Raw genomic sequence first — 23,524 nt, 5'->3', positions numbered from 1 at the left:
TGTGGGGTGGGGTGGGGTGGAGGGGTAGGGGTGGCAAAATCACCCCTGGCTGAGAACCACTGGTAACAAGTGCTTGGACCATAACCACAAATTTTACGATCATGAATAAGAGTAATTATGGTTTTTGAAGTTGGGAAAAACTACACCTGAAGACACATAAGGGGAAGTGGATCGGCTCACACAAATTAAATGATTCAAAAATACTAAGCAACACATAACACACCCCTCTTCAAAAATCAAGCTTTATTCTAAGGAGATCTCAGTTTTGGTAGAGAACTGCAGTTGGCACTTAGGAAAAAAAAAGTTCCTTCTACTAGCACCACACACACACACACACACACACACACACACACACACACACAGAAATGTCACCATCTTTATTTTCCTGGTCATTCACTACAGCTGTCCAATGGGGCAAAAAGTCTCCCTCTAATTTTAGCAGTCACCATGCTCCACTTGTCTCATCTTTCTTGATATCTTCACACGGATCTGTACAGTCTACCCACCCCTCTCCTACCACATGTTCCCTGATTTTGATTTTTAAAACATCATTTTCATGAATTTTGTCTTCATTCTCAATCTTTTCACTTTTTTAACATCATCCTTTACACAAACTCTCATGTATATATGAAATACATATATCTATATAAAGTCTCATCTAATCTCTTAGAATCTAAATCCAAATATATACATAACATTATATTAGCTATTAATTAATGTTGGATATATATACATATCCAAATTTAAATCTCCTATTACTAATTTCATTTCATTCACTGAAAAATATTTCTTGAGTGCCTTCTCTTTGCCAGGCATGAAACCAAAAGTCTATCATGAGATACAACACAAAATACCAAAGTAAGGAGAGACCAGGAAAATAGGGCAAAGAGTCCGATTGATTCATTCTTCCTCCCAACCTTTCCTAGGAGAAAACCAGACAATTTGCTCAAGACCACTTCTCCATATTCCTCACAGGTGAAATGTTAAAATCTTAGCTTATCTGAAATTGACTTTTATTACTTTCTCCTTACTTTCTAACCTTTGTTCTTTCGTCTGGAACTTTATCACTGTTTCATCCGTGGGCATTTTCAGATGTAGCAAAGGATCCTACTTCTGACTTTCATGTTCCTCAAATGACCTGCTTTCCCAATTGGACACTGTTTATCGATGGTCTAGTTCAGATTTTTATCTCCAAATGTCTAAAGTCTTCAAACACCAGCTTCAAGGACTCAGCCGTCTGCTACTACCTGGGCAATTTTACCACTCCGACAAAGTTCCCCTGCAATCTAATCACCAGTCTGAATATCACGCAAACTCTGCATCCCTGAAACATTACTTTGACCAGTTTTAAGTAATTTTCTCTTATCTTCAAGATCCAGTTCACCTCTACAAATAAGCCCATTTGCAAAGAAAAAGCAAATAAGTGTGTTTTCCAGCACATCAAAAGCAAGTTAGAAATCCCAACTTACACACATAATAAATATGGGAAATGAAAGAATGAAAAATATCCAAATAATAGACACTAGAGTCTTATTTGATAAATTACCACTTTGTTCTCTAATAAACTTACACACCATTAGCTCTGGATTTACCTCAAAAGCTCTGAGTTTGGAGGTAATTTCTTCAAGCAAATGCAGATCTTTGGAAACCTTGACCTTTAGTTTATTCCACTTTCCCTGAACATCATCAAATTCTTGCTTATACATTTTTTCTACATCTGGAGAAACAGTTTTCTCCAAAGCCTTTGTTTCTTCTGCAAGTGTATATAATGTAGGTCTCTGATTCTCAAGGATTTCATCAAGGGCCTGGAAAAAAATTTTAAAGATTAAAAATATGCACAATAATTTGTCTGTACAGACGTAATAATATGGGCTATAAAAAGCCTGTCACTTTTTAAAAAGTATTCAATTAAAAAAGAATTGTACAAAAATCATGAAAAAAATACACATAACCAAAAAAAGTTAAAGCTTTCCCTTCATGAGTTGTGTGTGGGCCAGAAATAATATATTCTCTACACTAAAATCCAGTAAAACAATGCACTCAGTGAGGATCAAGTGTGTGCAGGGCTCAATGGCTGATCTGTTTTGTATGATGAAATAATGCAGAGTCATATATCCTAAATAACCAGATAAGCATTTTTATTCAACACAGAAGAAAGAACACATCAATTCCAGTGATATTCATTTTATTAAAGATATTTTAGCAGATTATGAACAGGTTGGGAATTCTAGACTAATTACAGTAGAAGGAGAAAATACACTTTTATTCTATTAGTGGTATTCAATAAGTATCTCTTCTTTTAGCCAAGGTACTACATTATTGTAACTAACCTTTAAACTATAAGGAACTTTTGACCAATTTTGACCAAAAATGACTACTATTTTTTAAATAGCTGGAAAAAAACATTTCAAAATAAGTGACAGGAGGTATTTAAAATGACACCAGACTTCTAAGACCTAAAAATATATATTACCTTTTTTTCCTGAAGGGCCTTCTCCAACTTTGTAAGATCATTCAAGACATTCAAAGATGTCTGGGCCTTACTTTCTGAATCATTCAGTGTATTTTTCAGTGTTTTCAATGTTTCCAAATATGCACGTCCAGGTTGGCTCTTCAGTTCTGTTTATTTAAAAATACTTACTTTTAGAAAATAATTTTAGGAACCTTATATTATTATATACATACCATTAATCTTCTCTATATAAGTGAATCTTAATACCTAATAAGTTAAACTCCACAATTAAAAGTTAGAAGGGCCTCTGTTAGCTGCTATGACAAATCATTCCATTGGCATTTCTGAGAGTCAGACAGTGACTTCATTCCTGGGGGTTGATGTTTGAAATATTAACTAACTCACTATCATTTTTTCTTTATTTGAAAAATGATGATGAGACATGATGAAATGTCTCTCTAAAAATCGTACTACAATGTTTCTTTTGTCTCATATAATCTCCTTTTCCCTAGTAGCTACACAAAGAATAAAAGAAAACCAGGATCCCCCCAACCAGTCTTCCTCTGAGCTCAAGTGGGTAGACAAACCGCCATTTACAGAGTGGTGGGCATTTCCAGAAAGCCACAGCCCAGCTATGGCAGGTCCTATGAGAGGTACTGACTGCAGAAGGCAGTTGGAATGTGTGTGTCTCTATCATTAAGGTAAAAATCACAAACAAGCAACACTTGTGTGGAAAGGAAGTAAGATGATCTGGAATACAAAGATGTGAGACCAACGAGAAGCAAACGTTAAGAAATTAGCAGCATTAGTCACAACCACCAAATGCCCTCGACAAAGGGATGGAGAAATAAAATGCAGTAGACTACATACAATAGAATATTATTCATCCTTAAAAAGGAAGGAAATTCTGACAACATGCTGCCCACATAGATGAACTTTGAGGACGTTACACTAAGTCACAAATAAAAAGTGCTGCATGATTCCACCTATATGAGGTATCTAGAAGAGTCAAACTCATGGGAACAGAAAGTAGAATGGTGGTTGCCAAGGGCTGGAGGAAGGAGGAAGTGAAGAGCTGTTGTTTAATAGGTACAGAGTTTCACTTTCACAAGATGAAAAACTTCTGGAGAGCAGTTGCACATATATTTAACACTACTGCACTCTACACTTTAAAATGGTTACAATATGGGGTGCCTGGCGGGCTCAGTTGGAGAAGAATGCGACTCTTGATCTTGTGATCGTGAGTTTGAGCCTCCTGCTGGGTGTAGAGATTACTTAAGTAATAAACTTTAAAAAATAAATAAAGCAATGGTTAAAATAATAAATTTTATGTTATACATATTTTACCACAATTAAAAAAACAAAAAAAAATAGATTTTGAACTTTTTTTTCAGTTTCAGGTTGGGAACTGTGTTGTAATGTTAAATAGATGTTTCAGTGTACTGCTTTTTCAATTTACTATTACAAAATATACTTTTGTTTTTGACAAGGATCGATATGAAGGCATGTTTTATAAGAGTAAATTTGAAAAGCAATACTCTCAAACATTTATTTTACACCTTAGGGTAACTAAATTCAATGAACAAAAAAGCATGGTGTCCAAAACCCTTTCCAGAAGAAAGACATGACATATTTGCTTATCACGTACACATATAGATTCCTACAAGTTATTACACAATCTACATTTGTTACAAGAAGGGTATGGTTCAACATACAGCTTTTTAACATGCATTACCCATAACATTACATAATACAACACAATTCCTGACTTATATGATAGGTAAGGACAAAAAAAAAAAAAAACCCAGAACATATGAGAAATGAGCTCTCAAAACAGTTAACAGTTAACTTGCCAAACTCAGGTTTATTCCAAAAGTAAAAATTCTTTAAAATTTTTCAGACATTGAGGGGCGCCTGGGTGGCTTAGTCAGTTAGGCATCTGAATCTTGATGTTAGCTCAGGTCATGATCTCAGGGTTGTAAGATCAAGCCCCACATTGAGCCCAGCATGGAACGTACTTAAGATATTCTCTCTCTGTCTCCCCCCGCCAGCCCCTCCCTCCCTCTAATAAGTAAGTAAATAAATAAATACATAAATAATTTCAGACTCTGAAAGATAAACATAATTTCTTTTCTAAGAGGAAAAGGTATTGCCAAAACCTGAACCATTCTGAGCAAACAGAAGTGATCATTCTTTTTAGCCCTACTAGTATTGATATTAGCCGGCCTCCTTCAATAAAAGGGAAGAACAGCACCCTCTAAAAAAACTCCTTAAAAATTATTATATCCTTTAAAAAAATTATTATGTCCTAGTAGCATGATTTTAGAGCAGGTGAAAGCTGTTTGTACTTTTCTAAAGAAGTGTGAATCCAAGGAATATTAAGAATATACTTTAAGACCCCGAACAGTAGCAGGCACAGAGGAAAACAAAATGTGGCTGGTGCAAAACAAGCAAGTGTGCTCTTTGTCTAAATATCAAGGGTAATTTTTTAATTACAGCAAACTGAGAGAGAAGATAGTAGAGTCATCTAATAAGAAAGCCAAAAGAATGGGTTTACCATTCTCCAGCTGTTGCTGACGATGCTCTAACTCCTGTCGCACAGCTTGGTAACGGCCCAGAAGGCTCTCGAAGCCCTGCTGGACAAAATCTGGAGCCAAAGGCCGAGACTTCAGAGCTAAGCAATAGGCACGCGCCATTTCAATCTTGGGGTGGAGGCCCAGGAGATCTGTCAACTCCCGCTACAAAAGAGAAAATTGGGTCACGGAACTCATTGAAGATAACTATCCTCACAGAAAGTTAATCAGAGCAGCATTAACCTAAAGTTCATAATAAAAGTAGCATTCTTTAAATACAGGACTAGGCAGAGAATGCTTTCATGTTCTGGATGATTCTTTCTTTACCTGACAGGAGTCCTTCAAACTTGGCAAGGGCCGCTGAGGAGCTTCTAAAAAGGGAGTGTGTTTTACCCACTCCTCCTTTGTCTTTACGATCTTTTCGAGATCATCAAGCTGCTTAAAGTAAGCATTTATATCTTCCTGTAGCTGAATTTTTCTTGCCAGATCTTCCAAATGCTGTGATATATCCTTCCATTCTGAGAACACCTTCTCCAGAACATTTTTTATTTCTTCTGTAGGAATACCCTCTATGCAGACATAAAAAATAAGCAGACACTACATATGTTATTATAAAACTTGTTTTGAATTTGTTATAAACATTCTAGCCTATTCAAAATAATGAGGTGATGTCACATATAATGATCACTTCCTTAAGTCCCTTCTAACATAACAACAAAATTATAATGATGCCGTTAAGAATAACTATGCTTCATTCTCTGGCTGAGACGGGAGAGGGGGAGCTTGAAATAGCAATTCAGGAGTAGTACTGCCATCACAAAAGGCACATCAGTGGAGCTGCAACCATGGCTTCTTATATAGAGTATGTGCACTGTATCACTTTGCTAGCTTCTAGACAGAAGCAGGGAAATATAATGAATTATGTAGACTTGTCTGAAGTTCTGAGGTAAGAAGGTAAACCTTCTATCATCACAAAAAAAGACATTTGGCTAAACAATTGAGGAGCTCAAAAGATTCTTTGGTGACCAAACCACAGTGTCATAAGAATTGCAAAATGGATGGCAAGAACTAGTGCATGGAGCAACCTGTTGAGTGTAGGAGCACCTAGCCAGCAGCCAGGCCCAAGAGGTATTAGCAAGCCTATTGGGCATGCCACACATTGACCAGAAAATACGAAAATATCAACACAGTGGTAAGACGATCTACTTCAGAAACACAACAGGGAAAAAAATGCCATTATGTTTATTACTGAAATCTTACAATTTTGTCTCATATATTTGAAAGGTAAAATATGGTCGGAGAAATAATAGTTATATGTAATAATAAGTTTTATCACAGTCCTTCCCTTAATATGAAATACACCAAATCACTGAAAATAACTATGAAAAAGTATAGAAAATCTACAAAGGAATCTTTATCTCCTTAGGAGGGCATGCATGTTGAAAGAATGGGCTTACCATCTTTATTATTTGAGTAGGAGGGGAAAAAAGAATGGTGCTTTGTAAATAGATGCGATTGAAATCAGGGTAATAAGAGCTCTAAGGAATAAAATGGCATGTAAAACAAAAGGTCACTTATGATCCACAGCCGATGCAATTTTTAAAATACTACAACACACTGTATCCACTGAAAATTAGAAATGCAAACATGACACGACATAATCTGAATACACCACCCATGTCAGTTGCTGAGGTTCACTAGCCAGCATCATACAGGTTATAGAATATTAGGCCCAAGCAAATCGTTCACACCACGTCCAAGTTCATTTATCTCTATTAATAGGGTCATAAACAAAACAATTCACCATTTTCCTAACAACCCAACTGAACAATGGTGATCCAGGCTCTGCTTCTGTCAGGTCATTTATATTCTAAGAGGGCAAAAGGTATAACATCAGCCACTTTACATTCATGTCAGGGTAATTTGTGCTAAACAATAAAGAAGGATTAAACTGCTAAAATCTGGGGCCACCTGAGGGCCCAGCAGTTGAGCGTCTGCCTTTAGCTCAGGGTGTGATCCTGGGGTCCTGGGATCAAGTCCTGCATCAGGCTCCTTGCTGGGAGCCTGCTTCTCCCTCTGCCTATGTCTCTGCCTCTCTTTCTGTGTTTCTCATGAATAAATAAATAAAATCTTTAAAAAAAAATGAAAATAAACTGGTAAAATTTTGAGATGGAAAATATCACCACTCATCTAGAAAACAAGGAAGAGGTAGTTATTCACTGATAATACATCACAATTCATTCATTTTGCCTCTTCAAACCAATTCTCAAAATTTAAATCTTCCTTCCTCTAAGCTTAAGATATTGTAAGTTGGATAGACATCAAGTAGTAAGTAAAGCATAATTTTCACATCAAGCAAGGAAAACTATATATTGTCTTTTAAAATAATGGTTTTGCTCCCAGAGATCCTGAGTTATAAATTTTCTATTTCTACAGGATATTCAACTCTTAAATGACTAATCAAAAGCCCAAATCGATAGACTGTCATCTTATTACTAAAAGGAATAAAATATAACATACTCCTGCCACTTACTCTCACCTGACTATATTTTTCAGTCTATCACTATTAGAATCTAGGGAAATTTGGGGCAGCCCGGGTAGCTCAGCGGTTTAGCGCCCCCTTCAGCCCAGGGCCTGATCCTGGACCCGGGATCGAGTCCCACATCAGGCTCCCGCATGGAGCCTGCTTCGCCCTCTGCCTGTGTCTCTGCCTCTCTCTCTCTCTCTCTCTCTCTCTCTCTCTCTTTCTCTCTCTCCCCCACCCTCTTTCTGTGTCTTAGGAATAAATAAAATCTTTAAAAAAAAAAAAAAAGAATCTAGGGAAATTTAAAAAACATAGGACCACTATCAAATTCCATAGGCTAGTCATAGTAAACATCAATTCATAAAGCCATATTATCCAAATGCCTAACTACTCTATTTTATTAGCTCACAATCTCTAGGAAAAAGATAAGGCTGAACCAAGAAAACCGAATAAAACAGCCACAAAAGATAAATGAAACAGAAAATTTCATTGTTTAAAATGTTTCTATGTTTTACAAGATACCACAAAGCAATTCAAATGCACTTGGCAGAAAAGTCCCATCAAATTTCAGTGTGGTATGACTTCTGATGAACTAGTTTGAGGAAATCAGTGACATGATTATTGGAACATTTGTTTTACCAAAGGACTGAGTCACTTATCTACATCCTGACCCAGGCAGGCTCTGGCCAAATTACACTCTTTTAAAAACACCCTCTATGCTAACTATCTGTGTTCTAGGATTTATTTCAAATTGCTTGGGGAAAATGGCCAAGATGAGGGGAGCAGCAAGAGGGACCCAATTGTGCTTTCATTTCTGTTCAACAGTTCTGGTTTATAAGAGCAGTAGGATTAAGAGCACTAAAACCATATGGAGAAAAATAATATACAATACTATAAAATTAGAATAATAGATAAAATGGGAAGACACTGGGGAAGATTTTTAAAATTCATTTTTATTCTCTAACACATAGACACTCTTCAAAAAGCAAGACATTAAACCCAGAACATAAACAGCCTATTAAGATCAATACCCCATTGCCATTCCCACCTCATCTTAAATGTGTCTTTTAAAATAAATTAAATTAGGGAGTGCCGGAGTGGTTCAGTCAGTTAAGCAGCTGGGCCCCCCCCCCTTTTTTTTAAGATCTCATCTATTCATGAGAGACACAAGAAAGAGAGGCAGAGACATAGGCAGAGAGAGAAGCAGGCTCCCCATGGGGAGCCCAATGTGGGACTTGATCTCAGGACTCCGGAATCATGCCCTGAGCCAAAGGCAGATGCTCAACCACTGAGCCACCCAGATGCCCTGCAGCTGGCTCTTCATTTCAGCTCAGGTCATGGTCTTTGGGTCCTAGGATCAAGCCCCCTCTCTCCCACAATCTGGCTGTGTACTCAGCAGGGAGTCTATTTCAGGATTGTCTTGTTCCCTCTACCTCTCCTTCTCCCTTCTCTCTCTCTAAAATAATTAAGTTAATCTTTAAAAAAATAAGTACATAAATAAAAATTAGTATCCTCTAATGAATGCATTTCCAGTCCTACCAATGTTCCAAAAACATACAAAATACAAAGGGTTTCCCATGAAATTAAACAAGTCTGCATTACATCACAAAATTCGTTCCTTTACAAAACCATCAATGACATATCCTCTGATATTGCACTTGATATTTTACAAGGAACATTTTCACATGAACTTAGTTTCCAGAGTATATATTTTAGGGGATGCCTTTTCACAATAAGAACACATGCAACAAAAGCTGTACTCTGCTAGTGAAAACCCACTCTATTTATTTAAAAAAAAAAGAAAGAAGAAAGAAAGAAAGAAAGAAAGAAAGAAAGAAAGAAAGAAAGAAAGAAAGAAAGAAATTAAGCTATACTAACATCTATGAATTGACACTGGTATTTTTGCATAATTTCCAAATAAATGGACATATATTAGACACACACATATTTTCGTGTATAAGTGTATGTGTGTCCATAGTTTGTATGTGTATATAATTAATTTACATTTTTTTAAATGCAGAGGCAAAAATAATCTAAAGTTTTTAAAAATGTTATTTTGAGGAGGGGTGACTGATCCATCAGACACCAGGGAACTTCCTGGACAGATAGAAATTTTCCATATATTGCTATATGCATACAGGCTGTCAAAACAGCACATTTAGGTTTCATGTATTTCAATGTAAGTAAAATTTACTTTTTATTTTTTTAAAGATTTAATTATTCATTTGAAAGAGAGAGAGAGCTGACAAGTAAGAGTGGGGAAGCAGAGAAAAAGGGTCAAGCAGACTCCCTGCTGAGGGCAGAGCCCAATGACCTGAGCTGAAATCAAGCGTCTGATGCTTAACTGACTGAGCCACCCAGGTGGCCTATAAATTTTATTTTAGAAAACTATAAACAACAATGATAATAATACCCAGGAAGTGGGAAATGAGTAGAAGTATAGATAATTCAAGAATGGCAGGATACCATTAATTACTGAAGCTGGGTAATTGGTACAAAGAGGTTCATTACACTATTCTGTTTGTGCTGTATATATTTACATTTTCCAGAATGAAAAGTTAAAAAAAAAAAAAAAACTGAAAATCACTACACTGAAAATTCTTGTCAAACTAATATTCTGCCTTGGGTGTACATGGCTTTTGTCAAAGAATATTGCAGCAGTCTTCCAAAGCATTTACCATCACTGGAATAAGGAATAGGACTTACAAGAAAGGTCTTTCAGAGCTAGACCAAAGAAAGTTTCATATGTAAAGCTGATAGGAAAAATATTTATCTTTATACAACCCTGAGTAACTGAGGGCTAATGGTAAAGAAAAAAAAAAGTCCTTAAATACAGGTAAAAATTTCAAATACAAGTAACAACTTCATCAAGTTTAACTATAAAAAGATACCTGCACTAAATTAATATACTAATTTGAAAGTGATAAAAATTGAACAACCTTAATGAATTCACTTCAATACAACTTCATTTCCCAAATATTGCCAAAGTAAAATTTTCTGTTGCCACCCCTCTCCAAAAAAATTCCTAATATATAACCCCAAAGGAAGAGATTTTAAAATCTTCCACAACAGTGAATTTCAACTATTCAGCTAAGCTATCAGAGTTTTAGGTTGTCTGACTCTATAAAGCAGAACAACTTCCCTTTTATCTGTTTTATAAAAACTTTAGCATAGAATTTCATTTGAAAAAAAAAAAACTGTTACCTAAAAAAAATTTTTGAAAACCACTTGTCTAAAAAAAAGTCTAAACCACTTGTAAAAAAAGAGGTTACAGTGTTAAATGTGTAATTTGTCAAACTGTAAATGTTATTCAATGCTACCATCTAAAAAACATTTTTTTAAAAAAGATCAAGGGTCTCACCTTTCCCCATTTGCTCCAAAAGGACTTGTCCAGTTTGGTTTAATTCATCCAGTCTGGGGCTTCTTTCTGTCTGTTCTTTTTCTAATCCCTGAAAATAAAATCCCAACATAAGAATACTGCAAACTTTCTTCTCAATGAATGCAATGTTCACGCTATTCTAAGTTTCATGGTTCATGCCTTCCTGCATTCCCTTTCAGTGTTATAGTCAAGGTTGACACAGGAGAAATACTACAAGACAAAACTATGCAATTCCAGGCTGCCTTACAAAATTTCAAAGCTGATTAAATTTCAAAAGGCAAATTTAAACAAATAACACAAACACACAAAATTTTGGTGACTTAAAAAAAAAACTTTGATTACTTTTATAAGAAAAAAATTGTACATTTATAGTTCCTATCAAGAGGGAACAATTAAAATTAGTGTTTTAGATCCAGGATATCTATTTACATACATAACCTCAATGTTTATGCCACACAATAAAAATAACAGTTTAGGCAAATTAACTGAATATTCTATAACAGAGATCACTGGACAAAAATTAACATGAAAAATAGAAATATTTTGAGCCTATTATTTGTTGATATTATATTAAGTTTAGGATCTACTGCAGACTTCAACCACAACCATAATTCTTATATAATTTCTAAACTATGACAATCTGCTTTGGGACCCAAACTAAAGCATTTTGTTCCTTATGTTTGAAGAATGGTACTTAATATTTATGTCTCTATAGTTTGATATTCTCAATGTCCCTATATCTCAAAGACAGGGAAGACAAAATCTTTCCAGAACTAGTAAGAAAGGGTTGAACAAAATCACACACACACACGTATGCATGAACACTCAATATCTGATATTTCTCCCATTCCTCAATCCACAACTGATAAAATTAACTACTCAAATAGTGCCCATAAGAGCACAATCAAAACTTCTAGGCATATTATTTCAACCAGACAACCCAGAGAAGAATCCTTCTAACTTCTGTACATAAAAGCACTAGCAAATAAACAATCCTACTTTGAGCTGCACAGCTTTAATGTGACTAATTCACAAAGATTAAGAAATAACAAGAGATTCAAAGAAACACCACTTGTTTTTGTTAAACCAAGTATCAATGCAAAAAGTCACCAACAAACTGAAGAATTATGACCTGTTTTATACAAATTGATTTTTTTGCTACTTTCTGTGGTGATAGATTGAACTGTGGATCCTCCACCCAGGTGAGGCAGCAGTTGGAACAAGGCAGTTCTTCATTAAAACACAATTAAGCTGATCTTTCCCCAATTTGCAAGAAAAATTAGAGATTAAAGTGATAGTTAACTTCTCTTCATGTTACATTTTGCCAACTCTTTTGGCATCCATCTATCACTACTTGTCTAAAACAACAAAATAAATGAATCTACAAATATTAAAGGAAAACGAGTGAACTACCAATCATGCCTTCCAGTAACAAACACAGTGGTTATTTTCATCCCCTCCAATATTATAGTAACAATCTAGGAGTAAAATTGTTTGTAGATAGGATGGAATTTAACTTATTAATATTTTTTGGATAAAGATCACTATAACTTCCAAATCCTCTGCTTTGAGAATAGGGTTGTTAAATGCTCATTATTATCATCTATTGGATTATCAGCACTGTAAGAAGCATATGAAATGATGCACCACAGCTGTCCTTTCTGATCTCCTGACTCCCTACTCAGAGGGCTCAGATAATGGTGCTTCCAGGCTAACAACCTCCCACATCCCCCTTTCCACAGCCATCATTCATTCCTTCCTTCCATCAGCCAACAACTTTGCTGAGTGCCGAAAATAGGGGGTTCGATGGGAAATTATCCTCACTTCTAAGCACTCACAGGCAGGCATAGAAACAAATAATGACATAAATGCAATAAGGGCTTTCACCAGGGTATGGTCAAAGCAACATGGAAGTCCAAAGATGAATCACTTAACTCTTCCTAATGAGGCTGAAAGAGGTTTATTGGAGTAGAAGGCTTTTCAACCACACAGCACAAAGGCTTAATAAGGGTCATTCTGAGCATGGAAAACAGCACGTGCTGAAGGTAGAGGATGAGAAAAGAGCAGGATTCAGGAGGGCTGTAAGCTCAGGGCGCATGTCAGGGACATATCGATTCTGTCCCCGTGGCAGTGGAAAGCCATTAGTTGCAACCACAGGAGCCACCTAATCAGATTTATATTTACAATGCAATGATAAGATAGAAGTCAGTCTGAACTTCTCACCTAAACATATGTCAACCAGGGTCTGACTCCAAACCGCCTCTCCAACCTTAACTCTCCACTACTTTTACACATACACCTAGCACTAAACAGAACAACAACAACAAAAACTATCACAACATACTTGTTCACCTTCATGCCTCTGCTGAGGGGCACCCCTGCCTGCTGTGCCTTCCCATCCAGCTCCAAGCATGTCCCTTCTGATTCTAGCATGATGCTACCTCCCCCTCTGGACTTCACCAGTGAACAGAGACAACTGCCATCCTGGCCTCCTCTCAACCACCATGGTACTACCACTTTCTGGCTTAGATCACTGATATTTATCTACATCTTGTTTTGGAAATGTTCTCCAAACTCTTCACAGACAAACTCCATCATCAACGTAGACCAGATGGACTACAGACGTGCACTAGGTGTTGAAACACTTCATGAAATGATGCACACACACTTAATGAACACCAAAGACATAAGTCACTACAATCTCCTGTCACAATTTACAATAACACACGTGAGGTTCAAAGTTGTAGAGTTAAGATCTCAGACATTTTAACAGTATTTATTTTTTGAATGTGTCTCTTCTCTAAAGAAAACATATCAAAGGGATTTTGAGAATTGAAATAATTTGTTATATTCAGAAAGCAAAATATCTTCAGCATACACAAAGTCATAAATTATTAGGGACTAGATTAAGGTAGATCTAATCAATGTAAAAAATACTAATAACTGGATCACCTTAGAAGTGTTCCTTCCTGTACATCTCAGAGGTTAAGAAAAAAGAGGCAAAAAAATTCTTCCCTCCACACAAGGATCTGAATGCCAGCCAGCTTGACTTATTCAAAATTTACTACAGTGTTCTAACAGCTACCTTCTGGCTACATTTATTTTACAGGAAGCCTTTGGATCCCATCACACCTTTATGTCAACAGCAAATCAAACCCGATGAAATATTTTATTCACTAGGATATTTTTGTTTTATGTTTTACCTTCAACTTCTTTTTCATTTCTGAAGTCTCTTGCATCTTCTTATACCCTTTTATCTCTGCAGCCTGAATGGCAGTCTTTGATTTCAAAATGCAGTTCAACAGTTCTGCACTTACAGCATCAAACCTGATTTAAGATTCAAATGTTACTATTTGTCATTCCTAACCTTCTATTGTTTCACCGGGTTCAAGATAGAGAGCATGCAAAATACCCACCAGGCACGTGTTCTAAATATTCCTCAAAAAAAGGCAACACAGACATAGAGTAACCACACAAAATCACACAATTACAATTAAAAGTTTGATAAGAGGAATCATATTGTAACGTTAACAAATAGTTTTTTAAATACTTAAATAATTTTTAAACTTTGTAAGAAATCACTTGTATTTTAACAAATAGTTTTTTAAATACTTATATAATTTTTAAACTTTGTAAGAAATCACTTGTATTTTTATAAACTGTAGAAAAGGAAAAAGATTTGATTAGAAAATAACAGAAAAACAGCAGGTACAGATAGTCTTAAAGTTAATGCCTTCTTTACTTTAACATAGTAATTGAGTCCAGCATATGCCAGGCACTTTCTTTTTTTAAGATTTTATTTATTTATTTGAGAGGGGAAGAGATAATGAGAGCAAGCGACAGAGAGCAAGAGCACAACAGTAGTGTGAGGGAGAAGCAGACTCCCTGCTGAGCAGGGAGCCTGTATAGAGCTCCCATTCCAGGACCCTGGGATCATGGATCATGCCTTAAGCTGAAGGCAGACACTCAACCACTGAGCCACCCAGGTGCCCCTGGACCAGGCTCTTGAAACAAAGGTGAATCAGACACAATCCCAGCCCTTATGGAGCTTCTGATCTAGTAGGAGCAATGGAAAGTACCAAGCAATCACAAGAGGTGCTAATTCCAGGAATTCATAGTAATGGCTCCTAATTCAGTCAGGAAGGGATGGCCTCATGGAGCACAACAGCAGCATTATGCACAGGACTTTTCCTTGCAAAGGGAGAACAAAGAAAAGGAGGACCACTCTCTGCACACAGCAAGTGGCTAGGCATGGCTGGAATCGTGAGTACCCAGCAGGGAAGATCAACTGCCCATGTGGCAGAGAGCCACACCAGCCAGTTCCTGGAAGGCCCTGCAAGACTGATTAAGGAGTCTGGGCACAATCGAAGGGCAACAGAGAGCCAGTGAAGGCTTAAAAGCACAGGACTGGCATGATTGTATTTATCTTCTAGTGTTCACTGAGCAGAAAGAATAAAGAGAGGCTAGAACAGCAAATAATAGGCTGCGGTAGTACCAGCAGCCAGAACTGAAACATGACGATAGGAAGGAAAAAGCATGGACAAACCCAAGAAGGCCCTTGGAAACCAGTGAGGAGGGGCAAGAGAGAAGCACTCACAGGTTGTCGGCCACATGCCCGGCCCTTTGCTAAGGGCTTTGCGTGTATTATTAACTCAGGTAATCCTCTCAACAACCCTGAGATGCCTTTACTATTATTATCCCTTTAAATGCAAAAAAAAAACAAAACAAAAAAAACCAAAACTGAGCTTATGGAGGTTTGAAATGACTGCCCCGGACCATGAAGCTATAGATGGTGGAGCTTGGGTTCAAACCAGGCAATCCATCCTTCTCACCAGTATACTTCCCACAGGCCTTCTCAAAACAACTTCTGGGTAATTTTAGGTACTTTAAGGTAAGTACAGGTTGTCTGATTCTTTTTGGGATACAGCTTAACGTGTTTCTAGTGAATTATGAATATTTGGCTTTTACAGAGCAGGAATGGTCTCAGGTCATGTTAACAGAGATCTCAATTATATGAAAGAGTTGTCCCTCTGGACCTTGAGCTGGTAAAAAAAAAAAAAAAAAAAAAAAAAAAGCCACCAGCAGCACCAAGAGAAGGGGAAATAAACTGCCATTTCTGAAACATGTATTAGAAACTATACTAAGCTGGCATCTGCTCTGACAGCCCATTTTAAGACCAGCCAATCAGCCAATAGCTGTTCCTACAGCAGACTGAAACTATTAAAGGGTCTGGAAGACATCTAATACCCAGCATGGTTAAGGATACTCTACACTGTAGGCCAACATAAATGGAAACATGAAAACCCCTTCCGTACTGATGAGGCACCTACTGAAGAGGGCCCAAAAGCAGAACTAGTATACATGGGTAGATGTGGAGGGGGTGGACTTTGGCTGCCCATAAAACTAACCTTTCTTGGGGATCCCTGGTTGGCGCAGTGGTTTAGCGCCTGCCTTTGGCCCAGGGCGCGATCCTGAAGACCCGGGATCGAATCCCACATTGGGCTCCCAGTGCATGGAGCCTGCTTCTCCCTCTGCCTATGTCTCTGCCTCTCTCTCTCTCTGTGTGACTATCATAAATAAATAAATTAAAAAAAAAAACTAACCTTTCTAATAATGAGATCTCACTGCCTTTTATCATAATGATCTGCATATACACTAGCTCCTATTTGCCCAGGAATTAACTGAAGGAAGTTCTGCATCAATCAAATCATGGACTGGAAGACTGGTACTCACAGCTGGTTGCCCAATCAACACACACTCCCTTCCCCACACTTCTCTCTGCTGTCCAGTCCTCCAGAACACAATTACAGAAGCCAAAAAGGCCAGCCAGCGAGTCTCAACCTCCCATGCATCCAAAGGGCTGGGCAAGTGACTGACTAATGGCCAGTGAGACCACGGGGGAAGTTAGCCCATGTCTTCCAGGCAGAGTCTTTCTCCCTGATTTAAAAAAGGAGAGAGAGAGGGAGAGGGGGAGAGGGAGGTGGAGAGACGGAGAGGGAGAGGGAGAGAGGGAGAGGGAAGAAAAAAGACAAATAAGGGAAAACTGCCCTTCCTACACATATTTCAGGTTATACAAAGATGTTATACCCAGTGCTCCAGCAGGATCTTGGGACCATGAGAGGACAAGCCTGATGGTAAAAGCCAAAGGACCTGGAAAGGCAGGTGGCAGGAGGCCAAACCCCACCATCCCATCAAAATGCCCTGTCTCCAGATTTATTGTAATGTGACTTGATGACCTCACTGTTTAGGTCACTTTTGGTACAGCATTCTGTTTCTTGCAGCAGAACACACTCTCTACAACATGATCGTGTTTAAGGTATTAGAGTTATGCCCCCTCCTCCCAGTCTTTTACAACCTTCCCTGCTTCTGAATGCATGGAGTCAACACTGGAGGGACACCCCACCAGATCTACCTGGCAGAAAATAAACACTCAGATAAAAGATCTATGGCAATTTGAACATCAGAAGCATCTTCTTCCTGGGCTGCCTTGGCTCCAAAAGCAAAGGCCCCACTGCCGGCGCTTGCACCTTGGAGGTACTCTGGGGGTACAGGGAGATGCTGGTGGGAGACCGAAACACAGCCTTATGATCAAAATGAAAATCATCCAGTAAAATTGGAATCCCACTTCGCCTAACAAAAGCTACATTGGGGAAATCATATCATTTTTATTCGGGCCCAAAATAATTGCCCATTTAGCCAAGCACTGGGATTCTCCCATAAAAGGGAGAGAATAGAAGGGCTGATGTACGGCACTGCTGCTATAGCCCATGTGAGGTACATTACCGGGCTGTCACACAGCACAGCTCAACAGAGTAGCTGCCATTAGGAAATGTTCAATTTCCATCAGCTGTGATTAGTCCTTTTCTAAAGAGCCTGAGTTTCCTCTGAATCAATAAGACACAAAAAAGACATTTTATGTCAAAGATGGATCTTTAAGCCAAACATAAAGAATGTGTTAGTGAATCTGACAAAAGAATTAACAAAGGAAGAAAGAAAATGTGGGTAAGTATGAGGGGGAGGGAGACTACAAAGGAATGACTACCCTGCATTAAGTATTTTTGAATGGCATGAAGAGGTGCAGAGAATAAGGAGCTCTGTCTAAAGCAAAACAGACAAGATTCTCACAGTGAAAGAAAGAATAAATGAGGAATCACAGACAGTCCCATCCTCCCAAGGTAGACAATGGAAAGGAAGAAGGAAGGGTTCTGTCACACAGAACCCAATATGTGTTCCAGATTGAATACAGGATAAATAAAATCACCTGAGACCATTTAGATGCCTAGCCAGAGTGGAGGAGAACACTCAAAAGACTCAGGGGTTTGTTCCGGGTTGAATTTCCATAACAATTACATCTAAAAAAAAATTACATCTAAGACTGCATATGATTAGTGATCAGTACAAAAGACATGATGGGCAGTACAATATTTAGAAAATTCCTCTATCTGTTCTCACTTTTTCTTAGCTTCAATATCCACAGGAATCTGTCTCTTCTTTGGGGGAGGAGGAGGAGGCAGTTCTTGCTTAGACCTTTTTGTAGTTACTTGTTCTCTTATGCGAACAGTCTCCAGAAGATCTTTCTGAGGAATTTGGGACATCCCCAGCTTTGCCACAGCCTGAGTCACCTGAAGTATATAAATCAGCCAGATGTTTTAAGGTTTTGTCACAGCTTTATTGAGATATAATTCACATGCCATGTCATTCTCCCTTTGAAAATACACAGTTCAGTAGTTATCATTTTTTTCAGAGTTGTGCAACCATCCATACATTCTCACCACAGAACAGTTTTATCATTTCCTCAAAAGAAACTCCATACCTATTAATAGTCCACCACTCCATCCACTCTCCCCCACCAGGCTCTGGTGACTTCTAATCTACTTACTATCTCTACGGATATGCCTACTTGGGACATTTTGTATAGAAAGAGTTACAGTGCTTTTAATCTTGTGCATGGCTTCTTGTGGTTAATGTAACATTTTCCAGATTCATTCACATTGCAACATGTGTCAGTACTTCATGCTTTTTAACTGCCAAATAATATTCCATTGCATGAATATACCATATTTGTTTATCCATCCATCTATGGGACATTTGGGCGGCTTCACTTTTGCACTATTATAAATGATACTGCTATGAACATCCACGTACAAACCAAAGTTGTACTTTCAATCAATTCACTAATATATTTTTTAAATTAATATGATTATTTATGATTTAAAGATGATTTAATGGATTCATGTCTAAGTGTCATCAGTTTACTAAGAGTTAAATTACTGGATATTAAGGAGTGTGTTGAAGATCTATTAAAATTTACTGCAGAACAGTAAAGATTTTTTATATGTCAATTTTCAATACTATGGTAAGAGAGGTGCAAGAAACCTTCTCTTTACTTTGCAGTTTACCTACTATTCTTTTGTTTCATAAAAACTAAAACTAACCTGAATATTTAATTTCTACTTCATGGTACAACATACAATCCAAAGCAAAAAGTACCTGGTTAGAGGAATCTTCTAGTCTCTGAACCAAAGAATCCCATCTCTGAGTTAGTTCCTCTGAGTCACTGTTGATCTTCTTAGATGCCTTGGGATTATCAACTAATTGACCCACATCCTGGCCAATCTCACTTAGCTGATCCAATGCCTGACGTTTCATTTCCATGTCTTCCTTCAAAATCTAGGATTTCAAATATTTATTAGATGATTCCCTCTTAAAAGGACTCTCTCTATATTCCTGCTCCTCAGTCAGGAAATGTAAACATACATTTTATAGTAAAATGTATTGGCCATGCAGTTCACTAACACTAAAACAGAAGAGTCCCGGTTCTAGATCATTACTGGGCAGAATTCTAGTGTTGGGTAATGGGTCATAATCTGTATTCACCAAACTGCATTAACTAATGATATAACACATTAGAATATCACAGGCTGTCAAGACAGATGCTGACACTGACACCACTTACAGCCAATCGTCGGATGCTGACACTTAGTTCCTTTTGGTCTTTGAAGTTGCTCGTCTGGACTTTATTTAAAGCCTCTTCTTTTTCAGTTAGCCAAGCTTTCAACAAGCACTACAAGTAATAACAAAAGTTAGAAAGAAATATATTTGGAGAATCATTGGTAATTCAATTCAATCAAGTCCCCAAATCTCTAACTTTTATGCCAGTTGAGGCCTCACTCTTACCTAGGGTAGGAAGGACTTAAAATAACCAAGGTCGAGGCATGAATGGCCTAGAAATACATCTTTCTTGAATATATTATTCTTCTCAGATTTGCAACAGATCATCCTGACACTAGCCCCAGACCTGGGTAATTAAACCTTATTCTCAGGGAGGTAGGTGGATCTAAAAAGCTAAGTTCAACAACTGTCCAAATCTCCAAAAGAATCATACATCATAACTCTCTCGAGGCAGAAGGTAGCTTGGAAATCGTCCTGTCCCAGACCCTCATTTTAGGGAGTACAGAGAGATAAGCCATTATATATCCAAGATCACTTGGCTAGTTAATGAGAGAATCATATCAAAGACTCACATCCTAAAGCCAATGGTTTTTCCATAGAATCATTCAGGAAAACCACACTAATGTTCCAGATTCAGCAGCAATTGTGATGAGAAGATAAAGTTTAAGGATAGTCCAAAATCAACATAAAGATATTTAAACCTCACTGATCAACATGCAGAAGATGTTTAACAATGTACAAAGATAAACATGAAAGAGGTATGGAAAACCATATGGCTACTTGGGATAATTCTTCCCAAAATATAATATCTGCTGCAAAAGCTCTTTTCTATATAGTTGGAGGGAAAAATCTTGGGTCTGTGTTAGCAGTGGAATCAATTCTTTCTCCAGCTGTTTTATTTATCATTTTATTTAACCACTATTCCTTTCCTGTATATTATGCCAAAAAAATGAAGATTAAGAAATTAAATAGCAAATACAGATCCTGTCCTCAATAGAGTGAAGCTGATAAAATATGTACAGAAATAACTGTGGCAAAAGAAAGTACAAATATCGCAAAACATGTATATAATAGCTTATTTTGTATTTATAATATATAAAAATATGTATTATATAATATAAAATATAGTATTATATAATGGTGTCTGCATTATATTTTAATCTGGTAATTAAATACATACAAACACACACACACACACACACACACATACACACACATTAAATGTTACAGCAATTCTAAAGAAGATGAGATGACTTCCAGTTTCAGGATAGTGGGGGAGAGAGAGGTAGTTTACAGATGATTTCATGTTCCTTGAGGAAGAAGAGAACTCAAAAATAAAATTTAAAATTAAAAAACTGGTAAAAAGACATTCCATAGCAGATATCACACCTTAAAAGCAGAGAGGCTATAAAACAAATGAAATACACTCTTTCAAAAACACGAGAACCAAACAATACCACAAACCACAAGGAATCTGTGATGTGCTGTGCACTGGGAATAGAACAGTGAAAAAAAGAAACAGCACTAATCTCATAGCATTGACAATCTAGGAATGGGTCACAAAGTGGGAATTCAGGGTTTGAACCTAGGTACATGGAAGGAAGGAGGGAAAATTAAAGTTGGAAAAGTAGGTTGGAATCTTTTATGGGATATCCTGCGTGCCACACTTAAAATCAGTCTATCTTGCATAAGGTTGGAACTAATTCTCAGAGCCCATTTCTATTTTTTTCTTAAGATTTTATTTATTTATCCATGAGAGACACAGAGAGAGACAGAGGCAGAGATACAGGCAGAGGAAGTAGCAGGCTCCATGCAGGGAGCCCAATGTGGGCCTTGATACCAGGACCCCAGGATCACGCCCTGGGCCAAAGGCAAACGTGCCTAACCACTGAGCCACCAGGGCATCCCCCAGAGCCCATTTCTAACTAACTTAAAGCCTCTGCAACCAAGTGAAAGATAGTCCTTGAAAGACTTTTTTAGTTCAGATTCCATTTTCTTTGGTCTCCTTCCATGCAAAAGCAAATTATCTCTGTATTAAGTGCCAATGTTGGCTCCAACTCTGCATCTTTTTTTTTTTCCAATTCTACATCTAAACAAGCTTCTTCCATCCCTAACACTAGTAGAAAGCCATTCAAAGGTTAGTTTTAAATCTAAAGTAATACAAATGGCTAAAATACTAGTCAATCCCTAGTTTTAAAATATTTTTAATTGAAAAATTCAAAGTATTTTCAAATTTAAAATTATTTTCCTTGGTAGAAGAATAACACAATGGTTTTCTCTAGCAATCAATGTCTCCCATTGTCATTACTGAAGGAAAATTTAATTATTCTCTATGACTCTTTGAATAAAAGGGTCCAAGTAAATGTAAACATTTATGAAGTGAAATGTAAATATTTCAGAAGTTAGAATAAGATTCATCAAAGGATCCTTAATAAGAAAATTCTGGCCAAAGGTTGGGGGCAGGAGGTAGTGATTAACAATTTATACTGGGACAAATTTTGCAACCTACTCTTTAAGATGTTCTCTCTGCCACCATATTTAGTAAACCACAAAACATCATACACTTGTTTTTATCCCTTGAAAAGAATATAGTTGCTTTTTGTGGATAGAAATAAAATGCATTTAAAAGAATCTAAATGGACACTGAAATGTGGGAATAAAGTATCTGCTTATTTTCTAAAACCACAAATGTTTGACATTTTGGGAGAAAAGTTTTGCTTATTTGTATTCTGTTTTGATTGTTGCTCTTCTGGAAGGATGGAAGATGGGCAAAGGGCCACCAATCCCACTGAAAACTTAAATTGGCAGCTTTGTGCCAAAAGTTCATTTGCTATAGTAATCCTTATTAAAAAAAAAATACAGTATTGGCCCAGTATTAAATTAATAGTGTTGCTAAATAATATTTTCTTATTAATTTCAGTAGTTACTCTGGTTAAAAATCAAGAAAAATTGTGATTTAAAATTCACAAAGCATTGAATGGATTCATTTATGCATTATGCATTTTTTACTGAGCTAAACGTGATAGGCACTACTAGGTTGACAAGTTCAAACACAACACCCAACACAAATACAATAAAAAATCATCATCATGAAAGTAGAATGTCTAAATACATTCTAAATTCTAAATAATGAACACATCAAATCAAGTGTTACTACAATAAAGCCATATAATATGATTTCTATAAATAAGCTACTTAATCAGTTATAAAATGCACAGAAATCTGATTTTGAAAATAATAAACATTACTTGTATATTTTATTTTTAAAGGAAAATAAACAAGTTTATCATAATGCCATAATTAAAGAGAGGTTACTTTTCACCATCTGTCTTGCCCATTACGGATGACAGCTTCATACCTGTTCTTCTAATAATTCCTGCCACAATATATTAATTTCTTGTAGCCTACTCCAACGTTCCTCTGTCCAACGGCACACTGCTGTCCAGCGTTCACCAAGTTTCTAGGAAGGGAAGAAACCATCCTTGGTCAACAGAACCATAAAAAATAATGATCCTTAAAGAAATTCATGACATCTGTAGCTCTTTACAATACAGTAGAAATTTATGAATATTGTTAATAAAAATTGCTTTAAAATAATACAGACAAATCCTATAAATTTATAGATGAAAAAAACTGATTTCCAA

The 23,524-nt window shown here is 36.9% G+C and overlaps 1 protein-coding gene across 10 annotated transcripts in view; it reads right to left on the bottom strand.

Moving 5' to 3' along the window:
• The window catches only part of UTRN (utrophin), a 497,383-nt gene that overhangs the window by 337,199 nt on the left and 136,660 nt on the right, over nt 1-23,524 (bottom strand). For all 10 annotated transcript variants that reach the window (XM_049113409.1, XM_025422487.3, XM_025422483.3 and 7 more), the window contains 10 exons: nt 23,239-23,340; nt 19,885-19,992; nt 19,419-19,598; nt 18,381-18,550; nt 14,132-14,255; nt 10,911-10,998; nt 5,353-5,594; nt 5,010-5,190; nt 2,474-2,619; nt 1,593-1,805 (listed from right to left, as the gene is read on the bottom strand). In XM_049113409.1, coding sequence (XP_048969366.1) covers nt 1,593-1,805; nt 2,474-2,619; nt 5,010-5,190; nt 5,353-5,594; nt 10,911-10,998; nt 14,132-14,255; nt 18,381-18,550; nt 19,419-19,598; nt 19,885-19,992; nt 23,239-23,340 — 1,554 coding nt within the window. The remainder of the gene's footprint in view (nt 1-1,592; nt 1,806-2,473; nt 2,620-5,009; nt 5,191-5,352; nt 5,595-10,910; nt 10,999-14,131; nt 14,256-18,380; nt 18,551-19,418; nt 19,599-19,884; nt 19,993-23,238; nt 23,341-23,524) is intronic.

The sequence above is a fragment of the Canis lupus genome, chromosome 1 (assembly GCF_003254725.2).
Source record: "Canis lupus dingo isolate Sandy chromosome 1, ASM325472v2, whole genome shotgun sequence".
Taxonomy (NCBI): Eukaryota; Metazoa; Chordata; class Mammalia; order Carnivora; family Canidae; genus Canis; species Canis lupus.
The sequence above is the reverse complement of the archived record's forward strand: the minus strand, read 5'-3'. Positions and strand labels throughout refer to the sequence as shown.